General features: G+C 63.7%; 5 protein-coding genes across 5 annotated transcripts; 3 read left to right on the top strand and 2 right to left on the bottom strand.

Moving 5' to 3' along the window:
• Positions 1–568: 568 nt before the first annotated feature.
• VTJ83DRAFT_6684 (uncharacterized protein) lies at positions 569–2,374 on the top strand (the record flags this gene model as incomplete). The annotated part of the gene is made up of 2 exons (XM_071013422.1): positions 569–1,576; positions 1,643–2,374. The coding sequence occupies 2 exons, from the start codon at positions 569–571 to the stop codon at positions 2,372–2,374; spliced, it is 1,740 nt and encodes a 579-aa protein (XP_070864311.1).
• A 939-nt stretch (positions 2,375–3,313) lies between these two features.
• Positions 3,314–6,616, top strand: VTJ83DRAFT_6683 (uncharacterized protein; the record flags this gene model as incomplete). Its single annotated transcript, XM_071013421.1, has 1 exon — positions 3,314–6,616. One exon carries the CDS (start codon positions 3,314–3,316, stop codon positions 6,614–6,616), a length of 3,303 nt encoding a protein of 1,100 aa, XP_070864310.1.
• Positions 6,617–7,593: 977 nt separating this feature from the next.
• On the bottom strand, positions 7,594–9,983 carry VTJ83DRAFT_6682 (uncharacterized protein; the record flags this gene model as incomplete). The annotated part of the gene is made up of 2 exons (XM_071013420.1): positions 7,594–7,745; positions 7,856–9,983. The coding sequence occupies 2 exons, from the start codon at positions 9,981–9,983 to the stop codon at positions 7,594–7,596; spliced, it is 2,280 nt and encodes a 759-aa protein (XP_070864309.1).
• A 1,602-nt stretch (positions 9,984–11,585) lies between these two features.
• Positions 11,586–12,574, bottom strand: VTJ83DRAFT_6681 (uncharacterized protein; the record flags this gene model as incomplete). The annotated part of the gene is made up of 3 exons (XM_071013419.1): positions 11,586–11,672; positions 11,815–12,008; positions 12,352–12,574. The coding sequence occupies 3 exons, from the start codon at positions 12,572–12,574 to the stop codon at positions 11,586–11,588; spliced, it is 504 nt and encodes a 167-aa protein (XP_070864308.1).
• A 1,739-nt stretch (positions 12,575–14,313) lies between these two features.
• On the top strand, positions 14,314–21,456 carry VTJ83DRAFT_6680 (uncharacterized protein; the record flags this gene model as incomplete). The annotated part of the gene is made up of 4 exons (XM_071013418.1): positions 14,314–19,069; positions 19,139–19,323; positions 19,384–19,551; positions 19,633–21,456. 4 exons carry the CDS (start codon positions 14,314–14,316, stop codon positions 21,454–21,456), a joined length of 6,933 nt encoding a protein of 2,310 aa, XP_070864307.1.
• Between the last annotated feature and the right edge of the window lie 107 nt (positions 21,457–21,563).

Raw genomic sequence — 21,563 nt, 5'->3', positions numbered from 1 at the left:
ACCAAAAAAAAAAAAGCCCGGAGTCGTTCGGTGCTCTTGTTCTTCGCCTGACGATCGAGACGTCTTTGGCACTGCCCAGCGCGTGGCCTCATGCCTGTCGTAGTTTGACCACGGGGTTACGATATCGTCCCATCTCGCCCTCTTCGCGTCATTCGCCCCCCCTTCTCTCCTTTCCTCCCATTTGTGCACCCGTGAGCCCAACGCGACTCGCCATTTCTAGACGTATATACTGCGTACCTACCCGTCGCCGTTTACGACCCGTCATCGCTGCTCTGGCTCCACCCATCGGCAACCCACAGCAGCTCCCTGCGTGACATCAACACAGGTCGCTGCGGGCTGACAAACGAACCCAACCCCCTCTTCTCGTGGCCACCCCGCGCTGCCATGCTGGATCGAGAGGAATGAAGCACCGAGCCATCATCCCTTCGCTTCCATTCATCAGAGATTCTGCTTGCACCGCCAGGTAGCCAGCTAGCCAGCCACCCGCGCATTGGTTCCTTTTGGCCGGCCCGAGACCCCCGCCGAAAGAATGCCACAAGCCCAAGCTCGAGGGCACTCACCCATCTCCATGCCCCCGACAGCGCCTCCTTCGCAACCATCCTCACGACCCTCTTCCGTCATTGTGGATCTGAACGACGACGACACCACCATGACCACCATTACGCGTCCCGCGAGCCTGGCGCTCATGCCGCCGGCCTCGGCCGCGTCCCATCCCGGGACGCCGCCGTCCCTGCGCGACATTCTCACCAACATCGCCCCTCCGCCCTACACGCTCGGCGCCTTCACGGCATTCCTGTCCCAAAACTACTGCATGGAGACGCTCGAGTTCACCATGGACGCCGATCGCTACAGGTCGGCCTACGCTGACCATCTCGGCGAGCAGGCGGCCGAGCACGCCGACGCCAACAAGGAGCACGTCTGCTCTCTCTGGCGCAAGATCATGAACGCTTACATCATGCCCTACGCCCCGCGCGAGGTGAACCTCCCGTCGCACGTCAGGAACCGGCTCTTGTCGCTGCCTTGCTCGTCCTTCCCTCCCAGCCCGACGGAGCTGGACGAGGCGGTTCGCATCGTCTACGAGCTCATGAACGACTCGGTCCTGGGGCCCTTCCTGCAGTCGGTGGCGGCGCAGCAGCAGCAGAAGCAGCACGAGGAGATTCCCGAAGATGCCCATGAGCAGCCTCCGCCCCCGAGGTCGCGCCATCGGAACCGAGACTTCTTGCCCCAGTCCGAGGACTCGTTTTGGTCACCCAGGGGCGCCTTCTTGCCCATGCTCAGCATCCCCTGGAGCCACGGGTCCAGGAGCTCGGCGTCGTCGACATCGAGCGACGCTGGCGACCGCGGGCTTGCCAACGATTGCGGAAACACGCCCTCGCCCGGCAACAACGAGCCCATGACGCCGCCCACCACGCCTCCGATCGGGCACTGGGGCTTCCACACCTCGCCGTCGGGGGGTGGTTCGCACAAGGCGCCCAGCTCGCACACCAACGGCTGGAAGCGCATGAGCGCCAAGCTTGGCTTCAGCCGGGTGGGCCGCAGCAGGCGAGGAAACAGCGCCACGTCGGTGCCCGTCGACGTCGGCGTTCCCGCCCGCGAATCGGAACACCACCGCCGCAACACCAACCCCTTATGATGGTTACAGGTCATGCCGATTCCCGAAGACGCCGTTCCTCCCTCCTCCTCCTCCTCGTCGTCGTCGTCGTCGGAGTCTAGGTTGCCAGCAGACCCCGAGTCGAGCACCAGGACGGCCGAGCGGGGCCGCGAGGAGCGAAGGCCCTGCCCGCCCGCGGGATGGGAGGATCCGCACCCGGGTGAGCGCTACACAATCGCCGTCTTGGATAACGGCGCGCCTCTGGGTGCGGCCAATCTCCAAAACGGCGTCGGAAGGGCCGGCATGGCCGCAAAGCCGTATTCAACAACCCCCGCCGCCCACGGCCACCGGTGGTCGGTGGGAGCCCGGCGGTTCGCCCCCGCCAGGCTGAGGCTACGATCTGACAAGCCGCGGTCGAGCGGCAGCACCGCGCGCCCGCGCAAACCCGAGCCCGTGCCCGCGGCGACGCACGCCAAGGACGACCCGATGGAGCTCACCTTGACCGACTTTTCCAACTTCCTCGAGACGGGCCTCACCACCATCACCACCAACAGCACCGACGCCAGCTCCTTCATGTCGATCGACACGACGGACAGGAAGCAGCCGGCCTCGAGCGTGAGCCTGGTGCCCGACGACGACCCGGACCCCTACGGTTGGGAGGCGGCCGGGCGCATCTTGGGCGTTGGGGAGTTTGTGCCGGTGGGCGATTTCCGCCGCGCCAACGGCTCCAAGAAGACGCTCCTTCAGCGCGTCCTGAGCCGCGGGAATGTGAGGGATCATTGAAGAGTCGGGGGTTTCGGGGTTTGTTCTGCACTTACTTCTTTACTTCCTTGGGGCGGGGAGAGACTTTGGATTCTTCTTTTAGCATTGCTATGTTGGTCGGTTGGTCGGTTGGTCCTGGTGGTTACAGGCGCGGTGGATATACCCTCATAACGGTTCTTACAACGCATCATTTTTTGGGGGGGGAGGGAGGGGGGGGTCACGGTTTTTTTAGATGGGGTTGGCGATACAAGCGCGCACACGGGGGGTAACAATGGGATATGGCAACGTCAGAGGCATGAAATGAACTGGGTCGGCAAGGGCGGCTTAATGTTTTTTTTGCGTTTTTCTTCTATTCTCGGGGGAAAGAGAGAGAGATTGGGGGGACATCTGTATAAAAAATAGAGGAGCGATCTGGTGCTGCATCCATCTGTTGAGCCATCCGTGCCTGTGTGACGAGCTTTTCCCGTGTCCATATATGTCCAGTACCTAGGTAGAGTAGATGGTGGAAAGAGGAAAGTGAAAGATCTCGGCGACACATGGATGAACAAAGAACGGCGTCCGGTGACAAAACGTGCCGAATTCGACGGTATTAAAGAAGGATGAGGCACGATGGCTCTATCAGGGAGGAGGAGGAGAAAGAGGAGGAGGAGAAAGAAGAGGAGGAAGAGGGACATGGACGAGACGTGAGATGGCCAAGATGGGTAGAGCCCAAGGGGCCTAGATAGACCCTAACCCCAACCCTAATCGGAGCCTCTTCCCCTTCCCCCTCCAGGGTTCAGCTTTCTCCCCGCCAAAAACGACGGAGCCAGGCAACCTCTTTCATGACTTCAGCTTTTCGCTGCAGCGACCCCGATACCTCGCAGGACGCGTCGCAGACCCTCCGTCCTAGACAAACGGCCGAAGCTCCCGCGGCCAGTTGGAATTGCATGAGCGCACCCGTCCCCAACCCCCGTGCTCCTCATGCCTGCTACGGCCGCCGGGGCCCGCGCCCTGCTGTCGGCCACGGCCGCAACGAGGCCGGCAGCATCCTTGAGCCTCGCTCAGCTGAGGACCCGCCTGCCTCGCCGATCTCCTCGTGCGGCCTGCGGCCTTCAAACCTCCCCGTCCTCCCGCAGCCGACCGGACAATGACCCCAAGAACGCCGCCGGGGCCGCCCCCTCCCCGTCCGGCGCCGACGCCGAAAGCAACAGCGACCCCAAGAACGCCGCCGCGAAGAGCGACCAGCCCGCCGAGGCTCCCGCTCCCCCTGCCGCCGATGCCGAGGCCAGACGCGAGATGCTCAGGAGCGCCGGCTACGGCTCGGCCCGCGCCCGCGCGGCTCGCAACAACCGAGTCGAGGAAGCCCCCCCGTTGGCGGTGCCGCAATGGTTCTTCGTCTACATGGCGCCCCTGCACCTGCTGGGCAAGGCGACGCTGGATCAAAACGTCCTGATCGCCGACGAGGACCGCCTCCGGCTCCTGGCCGCCGCGGAGCGCCTCGCCGACGCCGAGGCCCTGACCGACGACACGGTCCAGGAGCTGAAGGACGACCTGACCGGGTTTCTCGAGGACTGCACCGTCGGGAACGACGAGATCAGCGCCGACATCGGGAGCGTCGTCAACGGCCTGGACGACAGCTACCGCGACCCCTTCATGCCCATCATCTTGTCCCTTGGGCGCCTCCACCAGGCCCTCTTCTGGCAGGCCCTGTTGCTGTCCTACAACCCTGCCACCGCCACCGCCGAGGCCATCGAGGGCTTGCGGCAGCACTTTCTGGAGACCATCGGCGATCGCCCGGTCTGGCGGCCGCTGCGGCTGCCGCCCGACGGCCTGTCCATCGAGGCCCAGCGTTGGATCTCGAGCCTTTTGTTCGACCGCAAAAGCGATTACGGCCCTCTCCGCCTCAGCCCTCTGGCCCCGCGGCGCGACCCGGAGCACGCGGCATGCATAGAGCTGGTCTCGGCCGTGCAGGCCCAGCTGGGGACGCCGCTGCCGCCGCCTGCCCAGCGCCGGCCTCCCGTCGTCCTCTGCATGCTCAACGACAAGGGGTTCCACGCGGCCAAAAAGATCGTCGAGGACGTCGCCGCCCACGTGCACGCCGGCGTCCTCCACCTCAACGCGCACATCCTCGCGCGCATCCTCGGCCGCCACATGGGCCAGAACCCCTACTCGGCCCGCGGCCCGCTCGCCATGCTCGGCTACGCCGCCGCCGAGATGAACGGCCGCTTGGCCGCGCGCCAGGACGCGAACGCGGACCCGGAGCAGCCGGCCTTGGGCGTGGTGTCGGTCGAGCTGACCTCGCGCCTGCGCTCGATCCTCCCGTCCGCCAGGGACGCCTTGGGGTCCGTCTCGCCCGAGGGCCGCTGGGACGACCTGAAGCTGAGCGCTGCGCTCGAGACGCTGGTGACGTCCATGGACCGCATGAACGACCGGCTTGCCGAATCCATCGCGGAGAGGTCGGGGATCGCCGATCCGGCCGCCGTCCGGGCGCTCCAGGAGTACCTAGGGCTCAACCGGCCCTTCCTCATCCACGTGCACGACTATGTGGAGCTCAGCGCCTTGTACCCGTCCATCCCCAGCAAGCTGCACACCATCGCCAACCGCCTGTCTACGCGCGCCCGGCCGGTCATGGTGGTTGGGACGTCCGGCAGCGACGGAAAGGCGCCCCAGTGGCGCGAGCGGGTTCTCGACCTGAGCCGCGACGGCGCCCACGTCATCCCCTTCCAGTCCGCGCAGGCCAAGGAGGCCGACGTGGCGGCGAGCCGGCTGCTCGAGGAGACGTCCAACCTGACGGAAAACCTCGGCAACATCGAGGAGATGCTCCGCGGCATGGCCGGCGACGTCCCCATCGACTTTGACGAGTTTGAGGCGCAGCTCGACGACAAGGATCCCGAGGACCAAAAGATGAGCAAGTTCCTCCGGGCTCACGTCTACGATGCTCCGTGGGTGACGCGCGTCGCGTCGGCCATGGTCGGCCACAGCAACGGGTCGCGCGCCGCAGGATACGGGCTGCCCGACCTGACGCACGCCCTCAAGTTCGTGCTTGACCTGGACGACCGCTGGCAGCAAGCGGTGCCCCGCGTCGCGCCGCCCTACTTCTCGCCTCTTCACGTCCCTCGCGGCTCGTCCTCGGGCAGCGATTCCATCGACCGCCTGCCGGGGGCCGCCGCGAAGCAGGAGTACACGAGCGAGGAGAAGAAGCTCCTGTCCGGGCTCATCGACGCCAAGGACATCCACGCCACCTTTGACGACATCGTCGTGCCCCAGGACACCAAGGAGTCGCTCATCGGGCTGACGACGCTCTCGCTGGTGCGCCCGGACGCCTTCTCGTACGGCGTGCTCAAGACGGAGCACATCACGGGCTGCCTGCTCTACGGCCCGCCCGGCACGGGCAAGACGCTGCTCGGCAAGGCGGTGGCCAAGCAGTCGGGCGCCAACATGCTCTCGGTGTCGGCCGCGGACATCCACGACAAGTACCTGGGCCAGAGCGAGCGCAACGTCAAGGCGCTCTTCTCCCTCGCGCGCAAGCTCGCCCCCTGCGTCATCTTCCTCGACGAGGCCGACGCCCTGCTGAGCGCCCGCAAGTCGAGCGGCAGCCGCGTCGCCCACCGCGAGACCATCACGCAGTTCCTGCGCGAGTGGGACGGCCTGGTCCAGACGCGCGCCTTCATCATGGTGGCCACCAACCGGCCCTTCGACCTCGACGAGGCGGTCCTGCGCCGCCTGCCCCGCAAGATCCTCGTCGACCTCCCCCTGCCGCCCGAGCGCGAGGCCATCCTGCGCGTCATGCTCAAGGACGAGCGCCTCGCCGAGGACGTGGACCTCGCCCGCCTCGCCGGCGCCCCGACGGACCTGTACTCGGGCTCGGACCTCAAGAACCTGTGCGTTTCGGCGGCCATGGCGGCGGTCCGGGACGAGATGCGCGCGCGGGACGCCTGGCTGGCGGAGCGCCGCAGGGAGAAGAAGGAGAAGAGCGGCGAGAGCCCCGGTCCCGAAGAGGACGGCGTCAACAAAGACGAGGAAGAAGAGTACAAATACCCCGAGCGCCGCACGCTCACGCGCGAGCACTTTGACAAGGCCCTGCGCGACATCAGCGCCAGCATCAGCAACGACATGGAGAGCCTGAAGGCGCTGCGAAAGTTTGATGAGCAGTACGGCGACGCCGGCAGGAAGAAGCGGTCGCACCGGGGCCTTGGGTTCCTGCAGCATCATGACGGCCAGCCCGGCGGCGCGACGGGCGAGGCCAGGATTCGCCCGGCAAATAGCAGCAGCAGCAGCGGGTAGAGAAAACCGCTCCCAGAGCGAACGCGGGGGTTCCCCCTCCCCCTTTCCCTACCGGTAACTATGCGTATTTACCTCCCTTCTCGGGTCGGTTTGCTCGGGGAATAAGTCTGCTTATGGATTGATTGGGTACGGTCGGGAAAAAAAAAGAGGAGGGCGGCGCACGGCGTTACAGAGCCAGACCTGCCTGGTTAGAATGGGCTGGAAAGGACAACATGACCTGTACGATGCATGTAGAGTGTACAATACGAGAGAATACCCGGGTCAGACACCCAGAGAGAGAGAGAGAGAGAGAGGGCGATGGATGTCATGGTTGTTTCTTGTTGGCTTGATATCGATCCGGCCTTGAGAGGCCTTCACCCCTACGCGTCCTCCCCCGTCTCTTTGTCCCACTGTCATTTTCCACTCGTCCCCTTGGACACACCCTCCTCGTTCCCTCCAACCAATTCCTACAACGCCGTGACCATCTGCACGGCGACGCCATATCGACAGGGGTAATTCCCCTCGTCTAACACAACGCCGGGCCCGGTCTCCCGGGCGGGTTCGAAGCGGGTGTGTGTGGACACCACGGGTTGAACGGCGCGGCTGCGATATGAAGACCATACGGATTGACGATGCTCTTCTAGCCCTGGGGCGCCTTAGCCATAACCATCATGGACCGAATCAACAAACCCAAGTCGACAAAAAAAAAAAAGATCCAAAAGAAAACAAAAAAAGATGATGGAGTTGTTCAAGACGAAGCAGATGAAGGATTCATGGATTCGAAACGTCCAAGAACAGTCCGGTCCACGAAAGAAGGAAAGCAAGCAAGCAAGCAAGCAAGCAAGCAAACAAAGACGCCAATGCTCCTCCTTCCCCCCCTCCCCCTCCCTCTCTCCCCTGCGTGAGCCCCCTCCTATGGAACGCCGCCAGCCATGCCGCCCTCCCTTTTTGTGCGAAATTCAAACCGAGCTATAGGAGACGTCTTGATTCGTTCTGCTTCATGGGTCCTCCTCCTCGACGGGCTTGTCGTGGCGCGAGTACATGCGGTACTCGAGCGACGACTTGTAGTCGATCTTGCCCTGCTCGATCTGCTTGCGCGTGACCGAGAGCATGGGCTTGGGCAGGCCCATGGACGCGAGGAAGGTGACGGCTGCAAGAGAGATGGGGAGAAAGATTGGCGCTACGAGTCAGCCCTCGTTCATCATTTCAGTCACAGAGAGGGAAAGAGAGAGAGAAAAAAAGAAAAGAAAAAAGACTCACCATCCTTCCACTCCACCTCCTGCCTCTTCTTGTCCCACCCCAGCTCCTGCGCCATAATGTCAATCACCTTGGGCAGGGCCTCGAGGGCGGCCTGGGCGTTGAGGAAGGCCAGGCGCGTGCGGCGGGCCAGCACGTCGACGGCGGTCTGGGCGTACTCGTGGCGGACGGCGTAGCGGACCTCGCCGTCGACGAAGGGGTAGAGCAGCGAGATGCGCTCGCCGCGGGCGGGGAAGCGCTTGTCGGTGGGGCGGCACAGGGCGGCGACGGTCCAGGCGCGGTCGCCGTAGCTCTCGGTCAGGTGCTTGGCGACCTCGGTCTCGACGCCAAAGTGCTGGATGATGTGGATGAAGAGGGTGCGGCTCCAGCCGTGGGCGCCGACGAGGCGCACGCGGTGCGTCTGGCAGGAGCCGTCGAGGACGGCGTCGTCGTCGAGGGGCTTGTCGGTGCCGCTGATGCGCGGCGGGTGCGGGGTGGGGCGGGTGCGCAGGCCAAAGTGGCGCACGGCGGCGTCGACGCACTCCTCGGCCATCTGGCGGTACGTGGTCCACTTGCCGCCGGCGCACGTGACGAGCCCCGAGTCGGAGATGTCGACGAGGTGGCTGCGCACGAGGGACTCGGTGTTCTTGGCCTTGGGGTCCTTGACGAGGGGCCGCAGGCCGGACCAGGCGGCGAGCACGTCGCCGCGGCGCACGTTGATGTCCGGGGACAGGTAGTGCTTGACCTCGTTGAGGATCCACCGGATCGAGTCCTCGTCGGGCATCGGGGCGTCGGTGATCTCGGAGGGGTTGTCGGTGGTGCCGGCGATGGTGTTGCCCTGCCAGGGCAAAAAGAAGATGACGCGGCCGTCCGAGGTGGCCGGGTCGATGAGGCCCATCTTGCCGGGGCTGTAGTAGCCGGGCAGGATGATGTGCACGCCCGAGGCCGGGGCGACGATGTCCTTGCAGCCGGGGTCGTCCATCTTGCGGATGCCGTCGGTGAAGGGGCCGGTGCAGTTGACGACGCAGCGGGCGCGGACGGGGAAGGGCTCGGCCGGGCGGCCGTCGCGCTCGGCGACCTTGTCCTGGACGGTGGCGCCGCAGAGGCGGCCGCTGCGGTCCTTGAGCAGGCCCGTCACCTCCAGGTGGTTGACGACGGTGGCGCCGTAGAGGGCGGCCGTCATGGCGAGCGACACGTTCATGCGCGAGTCGTTGTGGGCGCCGTCGTAGTAGACGAGGGCGCCGACCAGGTCCGTCTGCTTGAGCATGGGGAAGGCGTCGATGGCCTTGCTTTTGGTCAGAAAGTAGGAGCTCTCGATGCCCTCGCTGCCGGCGAGGAAGTCGTAGAACTTTGTGCCGGCCCAGTAGTAGGGTATCTTCCACCACCGGTCGAGGGGGAGCATGATGGGCAGCCAGCTGCTCAGGTGCGGGGCCGTGCGCAGGAAGTAGGTCCGCTCCTTGAGGGCCTCCTTGACGAGCTCGTACTGGGCGTAGTCGAGGTTCCAGACGGCCTTTTCGAGGTAGCGGACGCCGCCGTGGACGAGCTTGGTGCTCTTGCTGCTGGTGCCGCAGCTAAAGTCGCCGCGGTCGACGACGGCGACCTTGAGGCCGCGGGTGGCCGCGTCGAGGGCGACGCCGGACCCCGTGGCGCCGGCGCCGATGACCAGGAGGTCGTAGACGTCGTTGTCGTCATCCTCGTAGCTGTTTTTGCTGTTGCTGTTGCTGTTGTTCTTGGTGGCAGCCGCATCGGCGACAGCGAGGCCGCTCTTCTTGAGGTCGGCGATCTGCTCGGCTCGCGACTTGACACGGGGGAACCGCGGCAGCTTAAACGTGCCGTCGGCGCCGAAGATGGGGGGTGGCACAGCAGGGCCTTCGTAGCCGGGGATGTTGCGCGGGCGGTAGACGTAGTACAGGGCACCTCCGGCAACGCCAGCGAGGGCCAACGGCGGGACCAGGAATCTCCTGGCCCTTGCGAACCTCGACATGGCCGGCGGTGTGTGGTGGGTTTGGCTTGGGTTTGCTTTGTTTGGTGGTGGTTTCGTGGGGCTTCTTTGTTCAGCTCTGGGTTGTGGTGTTGGTCTTGGTTTTTGGTGCTGGTGTTGGTCTTGGTCTTGATTCCTGTTGGTGTTGGGCCGTCTGTAAGTTGAAAGCATGTGAAGAAGCCTCCAGGGCTTCAGGGTTGGTCGTGACGGGCAGCAAGCGCAAGGGCAAGCGCAAGGGCAAGCGCAAGGGCAAGCGCAAGTGCAAGAGCAAGAGCAAGCGCAAGGATGTTGCTCGTCCGATCCACCAATGACGCAACACGGTGTCCGGCCTGCCCGACGATGGACTTTTTTGTCTCTCTTTCTCTCCTTTTTTTCTTGTTTCTTCGCCGCTCTATCGATTCTGGCGATATACCAAGGAATATAACCCGAATAAGGTCAAGGAGCACACACAATGCTTCCCCGAGGGATCGTAGTTAGCCTCCATATCCATCCACCTTCCGAGAGGCTCAAAGAACCCGAGATCCTTACCTAGGTCAGGTAGTCGACTGTTTGTAATAAAAAACAAAAAAAAAAAAAAAAAAAAAAAAAAGAAGCGTGCCCCGGTCCTCGCTCTCAGTCAGGGGCCGGCAACAGCACCACGCCTGTCCTTTGCGATGCAGCAGACGAGGAAGAGGCAAGACGGGAGTCGGCCGTCGCGACCATGGTCGGAGCGGGTTTTTGGATGGAAGGGAGAGACACCGTCAGGGGGGTTTGCTTCTACATATTTTTCTCTTTTCGCGCGTCGGTCTCCTCGTCGTCGGCCCCAAGACGGCATTCTCCATTGACAGCGTCCAGGTTTAGCATGTGGCGTTGGCCGCCCCCCCCCACGCTCCGCTTACCGAACCCGGTGCAGCCAATACGCCGGTAGAATCAGGGCACACGCCGAACGAGGGCACCTGGCGGGAGCCGTTGGGGATTTTCCGCCAATGATGACGGAGCCCTCGAGCCTGACGGGGGGGACGCAACGCCGCCGGGCCATGTTCCCAGGCCGATGATGAGCTCTGGCAACGGAAGCTAAGAGCAGCCAGCCCTGTTTGGTTTCGTGCATGTCGGTGGTGAACGTCAAATCCCTAAAGAAAAAAAAAAAAAGTAACGAAGCATCTGCCTGCATGACGGAGGACGACGTTTGTGACTTTTGTGACAGGAATGGAATCCAATTGACGCCAAAGGGGGGGGGGGGGGGGGGGGTCGCTGATGTCCAAGGTGCGGTATTTACCGTCTGGGCCTGTTTCTTGTCCATCTCAAAGGCCCGACATCATCACGCCTCAGGTACACATATCCCAAGAAAAAAGCACGGCGTTACCATGGGATATTAGCCGGGGGTCGGGGGAGGCAGCTGAAGCCAACGGCTTCCAGGATACATGTCCTCCACGATGGGGACCTCCCTCCAATATCAAGGTTGCTACCGCATCCTACCGCCTACCCCTGGGACCCAACCTGGATGAAAAGACAGCAGCTCAAACTTTTTCTTGTCCTTTAGCATCATTCCATGTCGGAAGCCTCGGCTCACACCCGTTTCAGCTGACGGCAAGGAAACCATGTCGCATTGATAGCGTTGTACAGTATTTACATCCAATATGCCTCCCTCCAGACAACCCCAATGCCCAACCACTCCGTTGTCGCCAGCCTCTCCCTTCCTGTTCTTTTCCGGGTGACGCGGGCCCGTCTCGGTTTCGGACAAGGTCGCCGCCATCACCATGTACGGTAACAAAAGAAAACCGACTCCGTCGTGTTTTACGCCTTCGCCGGGGCAGACTGCACGTGGCCCTTGCCCTTGTAGCCTTCTGACGTGAGACCCGTCAACGGGTCCGACTTTTGGTTCTGCGGTGGGGATTCGTGTCAGCAGCGATCCGCACCAGGGCCGGAGAGGAGGCGACCGTCGTCGAGACGACGACGACGACGACGACGACGACGGCGCCGGCGAGACGGCGGCAACGACAGCAACGGCGGCAGCAGCACCCACCTTGAGGAACTCGTTCGTGGCCTCCTGCCACTCCTTGGTCATGGTCTTGGGCGCCGGCTTGGCGAAGGCGCGCATGGTGCCGAAGATGGCGAAGCTGACGCCGAGGCCGATGGCAGTGTAGATGGCGACCTTCTTGCCCTCGCCCGGAGGAGGGAGGGAGCGCGGGCCGTGAGCGCCGAAGGCGATCCAGTAGGCTGTCGAGAGGGAAAAGCACAACAACAACAACACACCCGTCAGCCATCCATTGCCTCTATCATGAGCGGGGGGTGGGGGTCGTGCGGGTTGGGTGGTTTCATGACGTAGGGGGGGGGGGGGGGGGACATCTAGGTCCCGAGCCGAGATCCGGAAGCTCTCCCCCCTTCTCCTCCCATCCGTCCTTCCACCACCACCCTCAATTCCATCGCCCTCGCATCAATTCATGCGTCTCGGGCCATCCCCCGAACCGCAGGAGGCACCTGGGGCACGCGGATCGGGGGCACGCGGATCGGGGGCAACGGGTCGCGGCGGTGCTCTTATCATCGGCGTGGTGGAACTTACCAGCCTTCTTCTCCTGGAGCGTGAGCTCGGTCCAGCTGCCCTTCATGCGGTCGCGCAGGGCCATCCAGAGCTCGGCCTGCTCCTGCATCGGCATGGACTCCCACCGCTTCTCAATGTTGGCCAGCGTCGGGTTCGAGATGGCGTGCGTTGAGGCGGCCCGGTAGCCGAGGGCGGCGGTGGTGGCCGACTGCCGGGAAGCGCGGACGAGGGCGTTGCGGAGCATGGTGGTTGGTTTGGGTATTTTTTTTTTCTCTTCTTTTGCTGGGAGGGGTTAAGGGAAAGGGTTGGGAGGGTCGGAGTCCAAGGGGGGGGGGGGAGGGAAAGGAAAACCGAAGTCGACGTCGAGGTTTGGGTAGAGCGGAGATGGGTCCGATTGAGTTGCACCGGCGCAGGCGGGCAGCCAGGAGCTCTTGGGGAGTGGTCGACGTGGTTCGGTGGATTGTGTGCGAGATCTGAAGTCATGCACGGACGAGCTTTTTTTCGGCTTCGGGTCGATGGCCCAGCTTTCGGGATTGCAAGTGGCCTGATTGGGGCACCCCTGTTCCTGTTCTTTCCGCTTAATTGCAAGACGAGACATGGCAACCCCGCACCACCCGCCAATGGAGGTTCGGCGTCCCCATCCCAACGTCCCCGTTGACACGCTTCCTTGCCATGGAAAAAGACTGCACCGAAGCTACCTGCACCCTACTACCTCAGGACAACACCAAGGTGCCTTTCCCTACCGTGCAGGTGCACGCATCGTCTCCAGCAACACAAATGCCCTTTCGACAGCCAAAACATCCATTGCATCCCGGAAGCCGTACCCAACGGCGGTCCGTCCCCATCGCAGCTCGCCAGCGTTAGTGTGGGGACGAGGGTTGGTTTTTTTTACGAATGGGCGTTCCAAGCTTCTCCGAGCAAACGCGATCGAATGCTTGGTTGTCGAGTCGACGGAACCCGTCCTGGATGCCATGCAGCAAGCCGTCCAGCACCCTCGGGGGGGGGGAAGAGACAAATGGATAGGTTGGGGTCGATGAAAAGACACCACTGACTCATGAACCGGCTGTGAGGATCGCCTGGTTTCGGGGCTCACTGTCCTACACAGTACGCAGTACACGTTGACGCTCGATCTGCCATTCCACATGGAGAGCCGGTATCACAGCGGGAACGTGACGACCGCCGGGATGACTTTCTCAATTCGACTTGGGTGTCTGCTCCTCCTCCCGTTGTGCTGTGGATACCTGGCCCTGGGGCGCCTGTGTTTTGCTGTCTCGGGGGGTAAGCCAGGGGCTCACAAGCGCCGCCAATGCCATGGCCGACCAGGACAAGAGCTCACCTGGCGCTCTCCCGCTGCTCCTTGAGCTCTTTTAATGCCGGATTGAACGTATAATACGCTGGTAGTGGTGGTGGTGGTGGTCAACATGGCGAGTTACCCCTAGGGTGGTGCTGGACCTTCTTCGGATGGCTCTCACCATTGCCAATCCCAAACGCCAAAACGAGGCCGATTGTGAGGATCTTGGATTGGTAGCTCATGGCGGGAGACCGGGAAGAGCCAGAGCGCTCTTCTTCAGGTTGGGGAGGGAGGGGTGATGGCAATGACAAAAGGGAGGATGATCTCGAGAGAAAACGTACACTGTAGTTACAAGCAAGACTTTGTGCTGGGATGCATGCCCGGCCCAGGTGAGCCAAAGTGTGTATGGTATGGTAACGTAAGGTAACGAACGGCCGACGGCGACGGGACCGAAGTGAAATGCCCGCGTATCGTTACAACCCGCTCGCCCCACCCGAGCTTTCGCCCGTCGCGTCTCGCATCAAATGCACGCGTCAAATGGCGTCGTCATCCAAAAAAAAGAGACCCATGATGCCCTGGAAACCAAACCCCCAAAAAGGAACAAGACCCTGGTCCGAACAACAACAACACTCAACCCCGGGCATCAGGATGCAGAGCCCGAGACCTCCACGACATGATAACAATACGCAATCATGAAGCGTTGGAAGGAATTGGGAGAGGTTCCCGACTCGGATGACGACGAGTTCGATGACGGCGACGTTGACCAGGACGGACTCGACGAGGTCGAGCTTCTGAAGCTCAACGACGATGCCGATGACATCAAGACCGACAATTGGGCCGAGCCCCGGGAGGACGAGAGGTTGATCGAGAAGCCAAGGAACCAGGCAGACGTCTGGAGCCTCCCCAGCTCGTCACCGCACCCGTCCTCGCCGTTCCGTGCGCATCCCGCAGCCCAGGCGTCCCAGATCCTCAGCCAGTTCCCGGCGGCCGTCTCGTCCCCGCGGACCAAGTCTTCAGAAGCCGCCGCCGCCGCCGCCGCCGCCGCAACTACCACCACCGACCGCCCGCCTCAACCCGGCAGCACTGCCAACGATAGAGCTCCGCCAGCCAGAGACCAGGACAATGCTCCCTCGCCGCGGCCATCCTCCCCGGAGGATGACGACATCCCGACCCCCCGCGCCCTCGCCACGGCAGCGCAGGACTCGCCGGCCTCCTCTCCTGCGACCCTCCTCTCCAGAACCCCCACGCCGCCTCGGTCCCTATCGCTGCCGCGAGCTTCCCCGAGCCCTCTGCGAGCAGGCCCCAGCGACTCGGAGATTCCGCAACAGCTGCTGCAGATGATCGAAAGCCTCGCCGACGAGCCCCCCGTCCGGCCGCAACGCGAACTGCGCCCCCGCAAGGTCATCCAGCTGCACCCGTACCTCATCGAAAACGCCAAATACACCACCATCATGAAGTCCCACGGTGTGAAGCCCATCAAGGTCATCCCGGATCCCCAGCCGGCACGCCGTCGGCGAGAGGACCAAGACTCCCAGGAGGCCGAGTTCCGTGTCCAAGAGGATAGCCAGGAAGCGAGCGGGGAAGGCCAGAGCACTCTCGAGGAGGAAAGCGGCCCCATCCTCTTCGACGACGACGACGAGCTGGGGCTCACGCCTTCGCTCCCCGAGACCCCTCGTCGTGGCCGCCCGTTGCGGATGAGCAGTCAGCAACCCCGCAACGACCCAGCGGATATTACCACAGAGCTTTCCGACGAGGAGTTCCCACCCCTGGAAGCCCTCCATCCGGCCCCCGCCAGGACCCAAAAGAAGCAGCCGCTCAAACGTCAGCGATCTCGGATCTTGTCCTCGGCGCATAAAAAACGGAGGGTCATACCTTCATCGTCTCCCCAGGGGTCTCCCAGGCGGTTAACGGCCCTCCCGCCCCTTCCGCCTGCACCGCGTACCATCTGGGACCTGTCGTCCTCGCCCGCGCCGCCATCGGCCAAGGAACCCGCGCAGGAGGACTTTGACGACACGCCGAGGGGACCGACTCGGCCACGACCAGAGAGCCGTGCCGCTCCTGACGAGGGACCGCGAGCTCCCACTCCAACCCCGGAAGCACCGGATTCCCCGATTCGGATCGACGATGAGTCCCCGGAGGACCCTGGCAACGAGGAGCCGGGAAGCTCCTCGGAGAGCTCCGGCAGCGACTCTGAGGTCGTTCGTCGACACGAACGCCGCATCCGTGGCGTGCTACCGGCCTCGTGGCTCCGGCTTGATCTACAGGAGAAGACCGTTCCCCCGCCCCGGAGATCGAGGCGAAGAAGCCCCTCGCCAACTCCTGAACGGACCATCAGGCGGGGCGTTGCTCTGCCACGGCAAGCGTCGCCCAAGCCGTCCAGCACCGCCGTGCCTCTAGACTTATTTAGGGACTCCGAAGGGTCGGATGAAGATCCATCACCACCGCAACAGGCACCTAGCGTCGTTGAGCCGGTGAAGGAGCTGCCCAGACCCATCGTTATCGACGACGACGACGACGACGACGATGATGATGATGGACTATCTATCGTGGAAGAGGACAGAATAGATCCGATGCTACCCAGCAGGAAGCGAGCTGCGCCACAAACAGCGCACAGGACGAAGAAGCAACGACGAGACGGCGCGCAGGTTCGTGCGAAGGTCCCTTCGTGGCAGCCCAAGATCACACAGGTACTGGGGCGATCCTCGAAGCGGAAGTCGACCAGGCGGGAGGGTAAAAAGCAGTCACGGGTCGCCTCGGAGACCTACGCCCGGAGAGCGTCAACGCCGCCGCTCCTGAGCATCCTCGACGTGCTGGAGCCCGACGCCCCGAACTTTGTCAAGATTGCCGCCCGAAGCGCCAGGAAGAGCGTCGCTCTGGGCAAGGCCAGCCCGTCCAAGAAGCTGATCAGCCTGGCGACCAGAGCCGACAACGTGGATGCCCTCTCCGTCCTCAGGGACTGGAAAGAGGGTAGGACGAAGCCCAAGGTGCCGGCTCCGCAACGCAAGCCGCCAGAAAAGCCACGGGGCCGCCCGGCATTGCGGGAGCTGTCCACGAACCCTGCATCCCGGTCGCGTACGGCCCGACCTCAAAAGCTGGTCCGGCAAAGCCATCTCGACTCGTTCGTCCTCGTTGACGAGCAGGAAAACCATCTACCCCGGCCTCCACCTCGCATTTCCATCGTACCCCCACGACAACCACCCCCTGACCGTCGGCCGGGCCTACAACCCGCGCAGCTGGAGGAAGAGGTGGGCGTGAACAAGCGCCGGCGGCTCATCTCGCGCAAGCGGACGCTCGACGCCTTCTATAGGAGCCAGCGCATACGCGACGCGATAGACCACGAGCCGGATCATATCTTGGACGTGGACTTCACGCTTCGCGAGCCCGTGACGCTGGGGCCCGAGGGGCCACCACGCCCCGAGGACGATGGCGCCGGATCTGTGCCGAAGCAAGACAGGAAAAACGCACGCGCGAAGCTCCTTAAGAGGGGACGTCCTCAGCAGGTTGACGTGGAGGCCCCGCAGTACGCTCGAGCCAACGACCCCTTGCCAGCCGACCTGGCCCGCGTCGAGATCGACGTTCGCGAAGCTGCTCACCCTGACGACAGAGGCAAGCCGCAGAACCAGCTCCGCGGCCTTGGCCCTTACGGAACGCACTACACCCACCACTTCGACGTGTTCCCTCTCGACAGAGGCGTCTTCTTCCACGAGAGCACTCTCATCGGGCGCGGGCTGGTGCGGGACGCGGCAGATGCCGGGCTGTCAAGCCGCATTCGCCACCCACGGCCGTCCGTGGCCTTCTCGCTAGACGGGCGAACCCTCCGGTGGTCCGGCTGGGACGACAACGTCTCGTCCGAGATGGGCATCCTTGTCGATTGGGTCACGGAGCAGCTCGCATCCGGCTCCGCGGACGAGGCCACGGCGCGGAAGGCGATCGAGGCGGCCGACTTTGTGCTCTCGTATCCCCTCCGCGCCTTGAGCGTGCAGACCGACCTCGAGGAGAAGGCCTTCGTCTCGAGGTGCTTCGAGATCCTATCCGGCCTGGCCGGCCGCCTGGAATCCATCGACTGGACTGCGGCCGCGGACGCCACGAGAAGGACACATCTCGAGGTCGCCGTCCGCTTCTCCTTGATGCTGCAGGCCATGCGCTCCCTGAACCGCGGAGATCCCGTGCAGTCCCTCCAGCTCGATGGCCTGTTCAAGAAGTTTGCCGCCCTCACGATCCGGCACCTCCTGGACTGCGGCACCGACGCGCTGAGGAGCCTGTACGGAGACCTGCAGCGCGCGGCCTTCCGGGAGAGGGGCATCCGGGCCGACCAGCAGCTTGCCAACTGTTGGGCGGTCATGATCAAGCTCCTTGAGCGTGCCGCGATCCCCCGAAGCTCGTTCTGGGACGTCACCCAGTCTGTCATGCTCAGCCGCGCGCCGGCGTCGGACGCGCCCGATGTCCTGGCGCACGAGCGGCTCTGGCGGGACATGTTCACGCTGCTGCCCCTGACCGAGATTGACGACATAGGCATCCACGTCGCGGACATGCGACACGCCACGCCCGTCGAGGGCTGGACCCTGCCGCAGCAGCTCCTGAAGCGCGTCTTCGCGCTCTACCAGGAAAATCACCGCCAGCCTCCCGGGTTCAACGACTACTGCCGCGCCCTCGTGGCCCGCTGCCATTTCCTCGTCCGCCAGTGGGGATGGCGCAAGTGCACGGGCATCGTCGGGGCCATCTTTGACTTCTTCGGCTCGCAGAGCCTGGGTCATCTGAGGAACGAGGAGGTTTACAAATCCCCCAGGTTTCTCGAAGAGCTCGACCGTCGCCCCTCGCTATCGATCGAGCCCGAAGACCGGTGCTTCCACATCTTCATCAAGCTGCTGGCCCTCGCCATCCAGCAGCTCCGGAAATTCGGTCTCGTCAACGACGTCCGCAACCTGGTCGCCAGAACCCTCCCCAACCACAACCGCCAGCACCTCAAGGAAGACACGATCCACCAGCACGAGCTGGCCGCGCTGCGGAACCACCACGATCTGCTCTGCGCTCTCTTCTGGGCCTCGCCGCCCGACCTCCGGCCCGCCGTGCACCTGGTCGAGAAGCTGGTCGTGCCCGGGAGCGCCCACAAGGAGGCATGCCTGATCAACATTAGGGCCTGGGGTCAGCTTGCGCGTTTTGTCATCTCCAGCGGCGAGGGCCCGGCGGCCTTTCGGCCGTTCGCGGCCTGGAGGAACAACGTTTTCAACCAGGTGCTGGAGCAGTACCTCTCGGCCGCGTCGGATATCGAGCAGCAGTTCCGCGCGCTCGCGAACAAGATGGCGGGCGTCACCAGGAGCCTGCTGGACGACATGGTGGCCAAGAACAAGGCGACGGCGCTGGACGTGCTGCACGCGCTGGTCAGGGCGTCGCTGGATGTGCTGAACCGCGCGCCGACGTTGGAGGCGGCGATCTATGCGCTCCCCATTGGTAATCCTTCCCTGTTCTTTTGCATCGAGTGCGGCGGATGCTGATTCCTCCTCCTCCTCCTCCCCACAGGTCAACTCCAGAAGGTGTTTACCAGCCTCGACTACCATTCGCCCACGTTCGACTGGGGCATCCTGCGCACGGCGCTCGACACGATCGAGCACCTAATGTGGCGGATCGACCAGGCTTCCGAGGAGCATTACTCGAGCGAGTTCGCCGACAACGTCGACGCGCCGTTCCTGGAGGACGCCGTTCTGGTATGCCTTGAACCACGGCCCGAGTTCTAAAGCACGGAGGGGAGCTAACATGGCGCGCAGCTGTTGAACGACCAGTTGACCAAGAACTTTTTCTGGATGGCCCGCACACTGATGGCGATGTCCGTGGAGCCCTCGTCACGAAACCACGGCCAGCACGCCGCCTGCGTCGAGAAGACGGTGATTCTCGCAGCCAAGATCGCCGCGCGGCTTGTCAGGAACAGGGTCACGGTAGGTCTTCTCTCTCTCTCTCTCTCTCTCTCTCTCTCTCTCGCCAGCTTGATGGAGCGTGCTGCTGACCTCATCCCCTAGTCCATGCTGTCTTTCTTCTCGGTCGGCAAGCACTGCTTGTTTGCGGACCTGCCGAAGAACCTCAAGACGCCGGAGCGAAAGTATGCCCCCCTGTTCCTGGCGTCCCTCGTGCAGAACGACATCCTGGACTTCCGAGAGTTGGACATCAACCTCCTTGGTCTGTGGATGCTCGCCATCGTGAAGCCGCAGAGGCTTCTGGGATACGAAAACCGCCTCGGCGAGGCACTCAAGCGCCGCGACGTGCCCTTCTTGGAGCGGGCAACCGTGGCAATGGGGATCACGCCGGACTACAACGCCAACGTCGACTACTTCGCCTGCGCGCTCCACCACATGCGGCGCACGTTCCGCGGATGCGGGACGGCGCAGGCGCGGCAACACCGGGACGAGTACTCCAAAATCCTGCAGCTGGTCATGCAGAAGATGCGAGAGGATCTGGGCCTCCTGCGCGGCAACGCCGAGGAGCACGGCCCCTACATCGACTTTGTGCGGCAGATCATCTCGCTCATCAAGTCCCACGGCGTCGGCTTCTGCACCGTCGACGACTTCTTCACGCAGCCCAGCGCCGACTACTCACCGCCCCTCCAAGACCCGCATCTCCGCGCGGCCGGCATCGTCTCGTACGGCGTCCGCCTCAGCGAGAAGGATGCCAACGCCGCCGGCTCCCTCTTCCACTTCCTCTACAACAGCTTCAAGATGGCCCTCGGCAACGACCGCCTCGCGCAGGAATGGGGGATCCTCCGCCGCGCCGTCGCGGGGAACAGGCACGTCGCGTCCTTCATGCTCGAGCTCATGCTCCCCGCCGTCGTGCGCGCGTCGGCGCAGGTGCCGCAGTGCTGGACCCTGCTCGAGGTGTACGCGGGCGTGCTCGAGGAGGTGCTGGATGGCGAGGACGTCCTCAGGATCCTTGGCGGGGGCGACGATGATGACGACAACAACAACAACAACAACGGGGACCTGGCGCGTGCGGCGTCGTTGCTGGGGGAGATCCTGGCGTGGTTTTCCTCGCTCAAGGACGGAACGACGCCTTCGCTGGAGCAGCTGCACGTGATGACGCTGCTGGTCGCGGTCGCCAACGCGCTCCGCCCGAGCCTCGCAACGTACTCGCTCAACAGCGAAATTCGCATCCATGACGACGCCGACGACGACAACGACGGCGACGACGGTCAGGGAGAAGGATACAACAACATGGCCTCTGACGGGGGAGCTCCTGGCCTCCGCGCCACCCTCCGACAAGCGGACGCCTTCTTCTCCGAGCTGCGCCGCCGCCTCGAGGAGACGCTCCTCCCCCACCTGTCCCCGCCGCATGCTGCCGCCGTCGGAGGGGGCGTTTCGCCGTCTTCGGAGCGACCACCGCCCGGCGATGGGCCCGGTCCCGGCGCCAGCACCCTCCTGGACGTCCGCGTCCTGCGCCGGGAGCTCGCCGCGGCAGGGCACGACGCACCCGGGACAGCCCCGGCGACCTCCAACCCGCGCATGTCGTTCTTTGTGGACACCATCGTCAAGGACGTCAAGGCGAACTGGGTCGTTTCGGCGGACGCGGTGATGGTGCAGATGGCTGCGGGCGCGGGGCGAGGAGGGCCGGCCATGACCCCGGGTGGTGGTGGTGGTGGTGCTGCTGCTGCGGCCGCTGCCGTCGCTTCTGGGAATCCTTCGCTGCGCGGAGTGAAGTACGGGCCGTGGGAGGGGGCTGGGGAGGTGCTGTGGCGGTTGCTCGGGGAGCTGGGGAGGGGTGGCTGGAGGGCACCTCCTAGGAGGGAGAGAGGACGGAGGGTGGTGACAAGGGGAAGGGAAAGCAGACGAGCCTTGGAAGTGCTGTTGTTTTAGCAGCATCCGCGGGATGGTGGTGGTGCATGGCCCTCTGGGATGTCGGGATCGTTATGAGAAATGACTACAGCAATGATGGATCATGACGGATGGTTTGGGAGCGTGTG

Source organism: Remersonia thermophila, chromosome 6 (genome assembly GCF_042764415.1).
Source record: "Remersonia thermophila strain ATCC 22073 chromosome 6, whole genome shotgun sequence".
Taxonomy (NCBI): domain Eukaryota; kingdom Fungi; phylum Ascomycota; class Sordariomycetes; order Sordariales; family Chaetomiaceae; genus Remersonia; species Remersonia thermophila.
The sequence above is the reverse complement of the archived record's forward strand: the minus strand, read 5'-3'. Positions and strand labels throughout refer to the sequence as shown.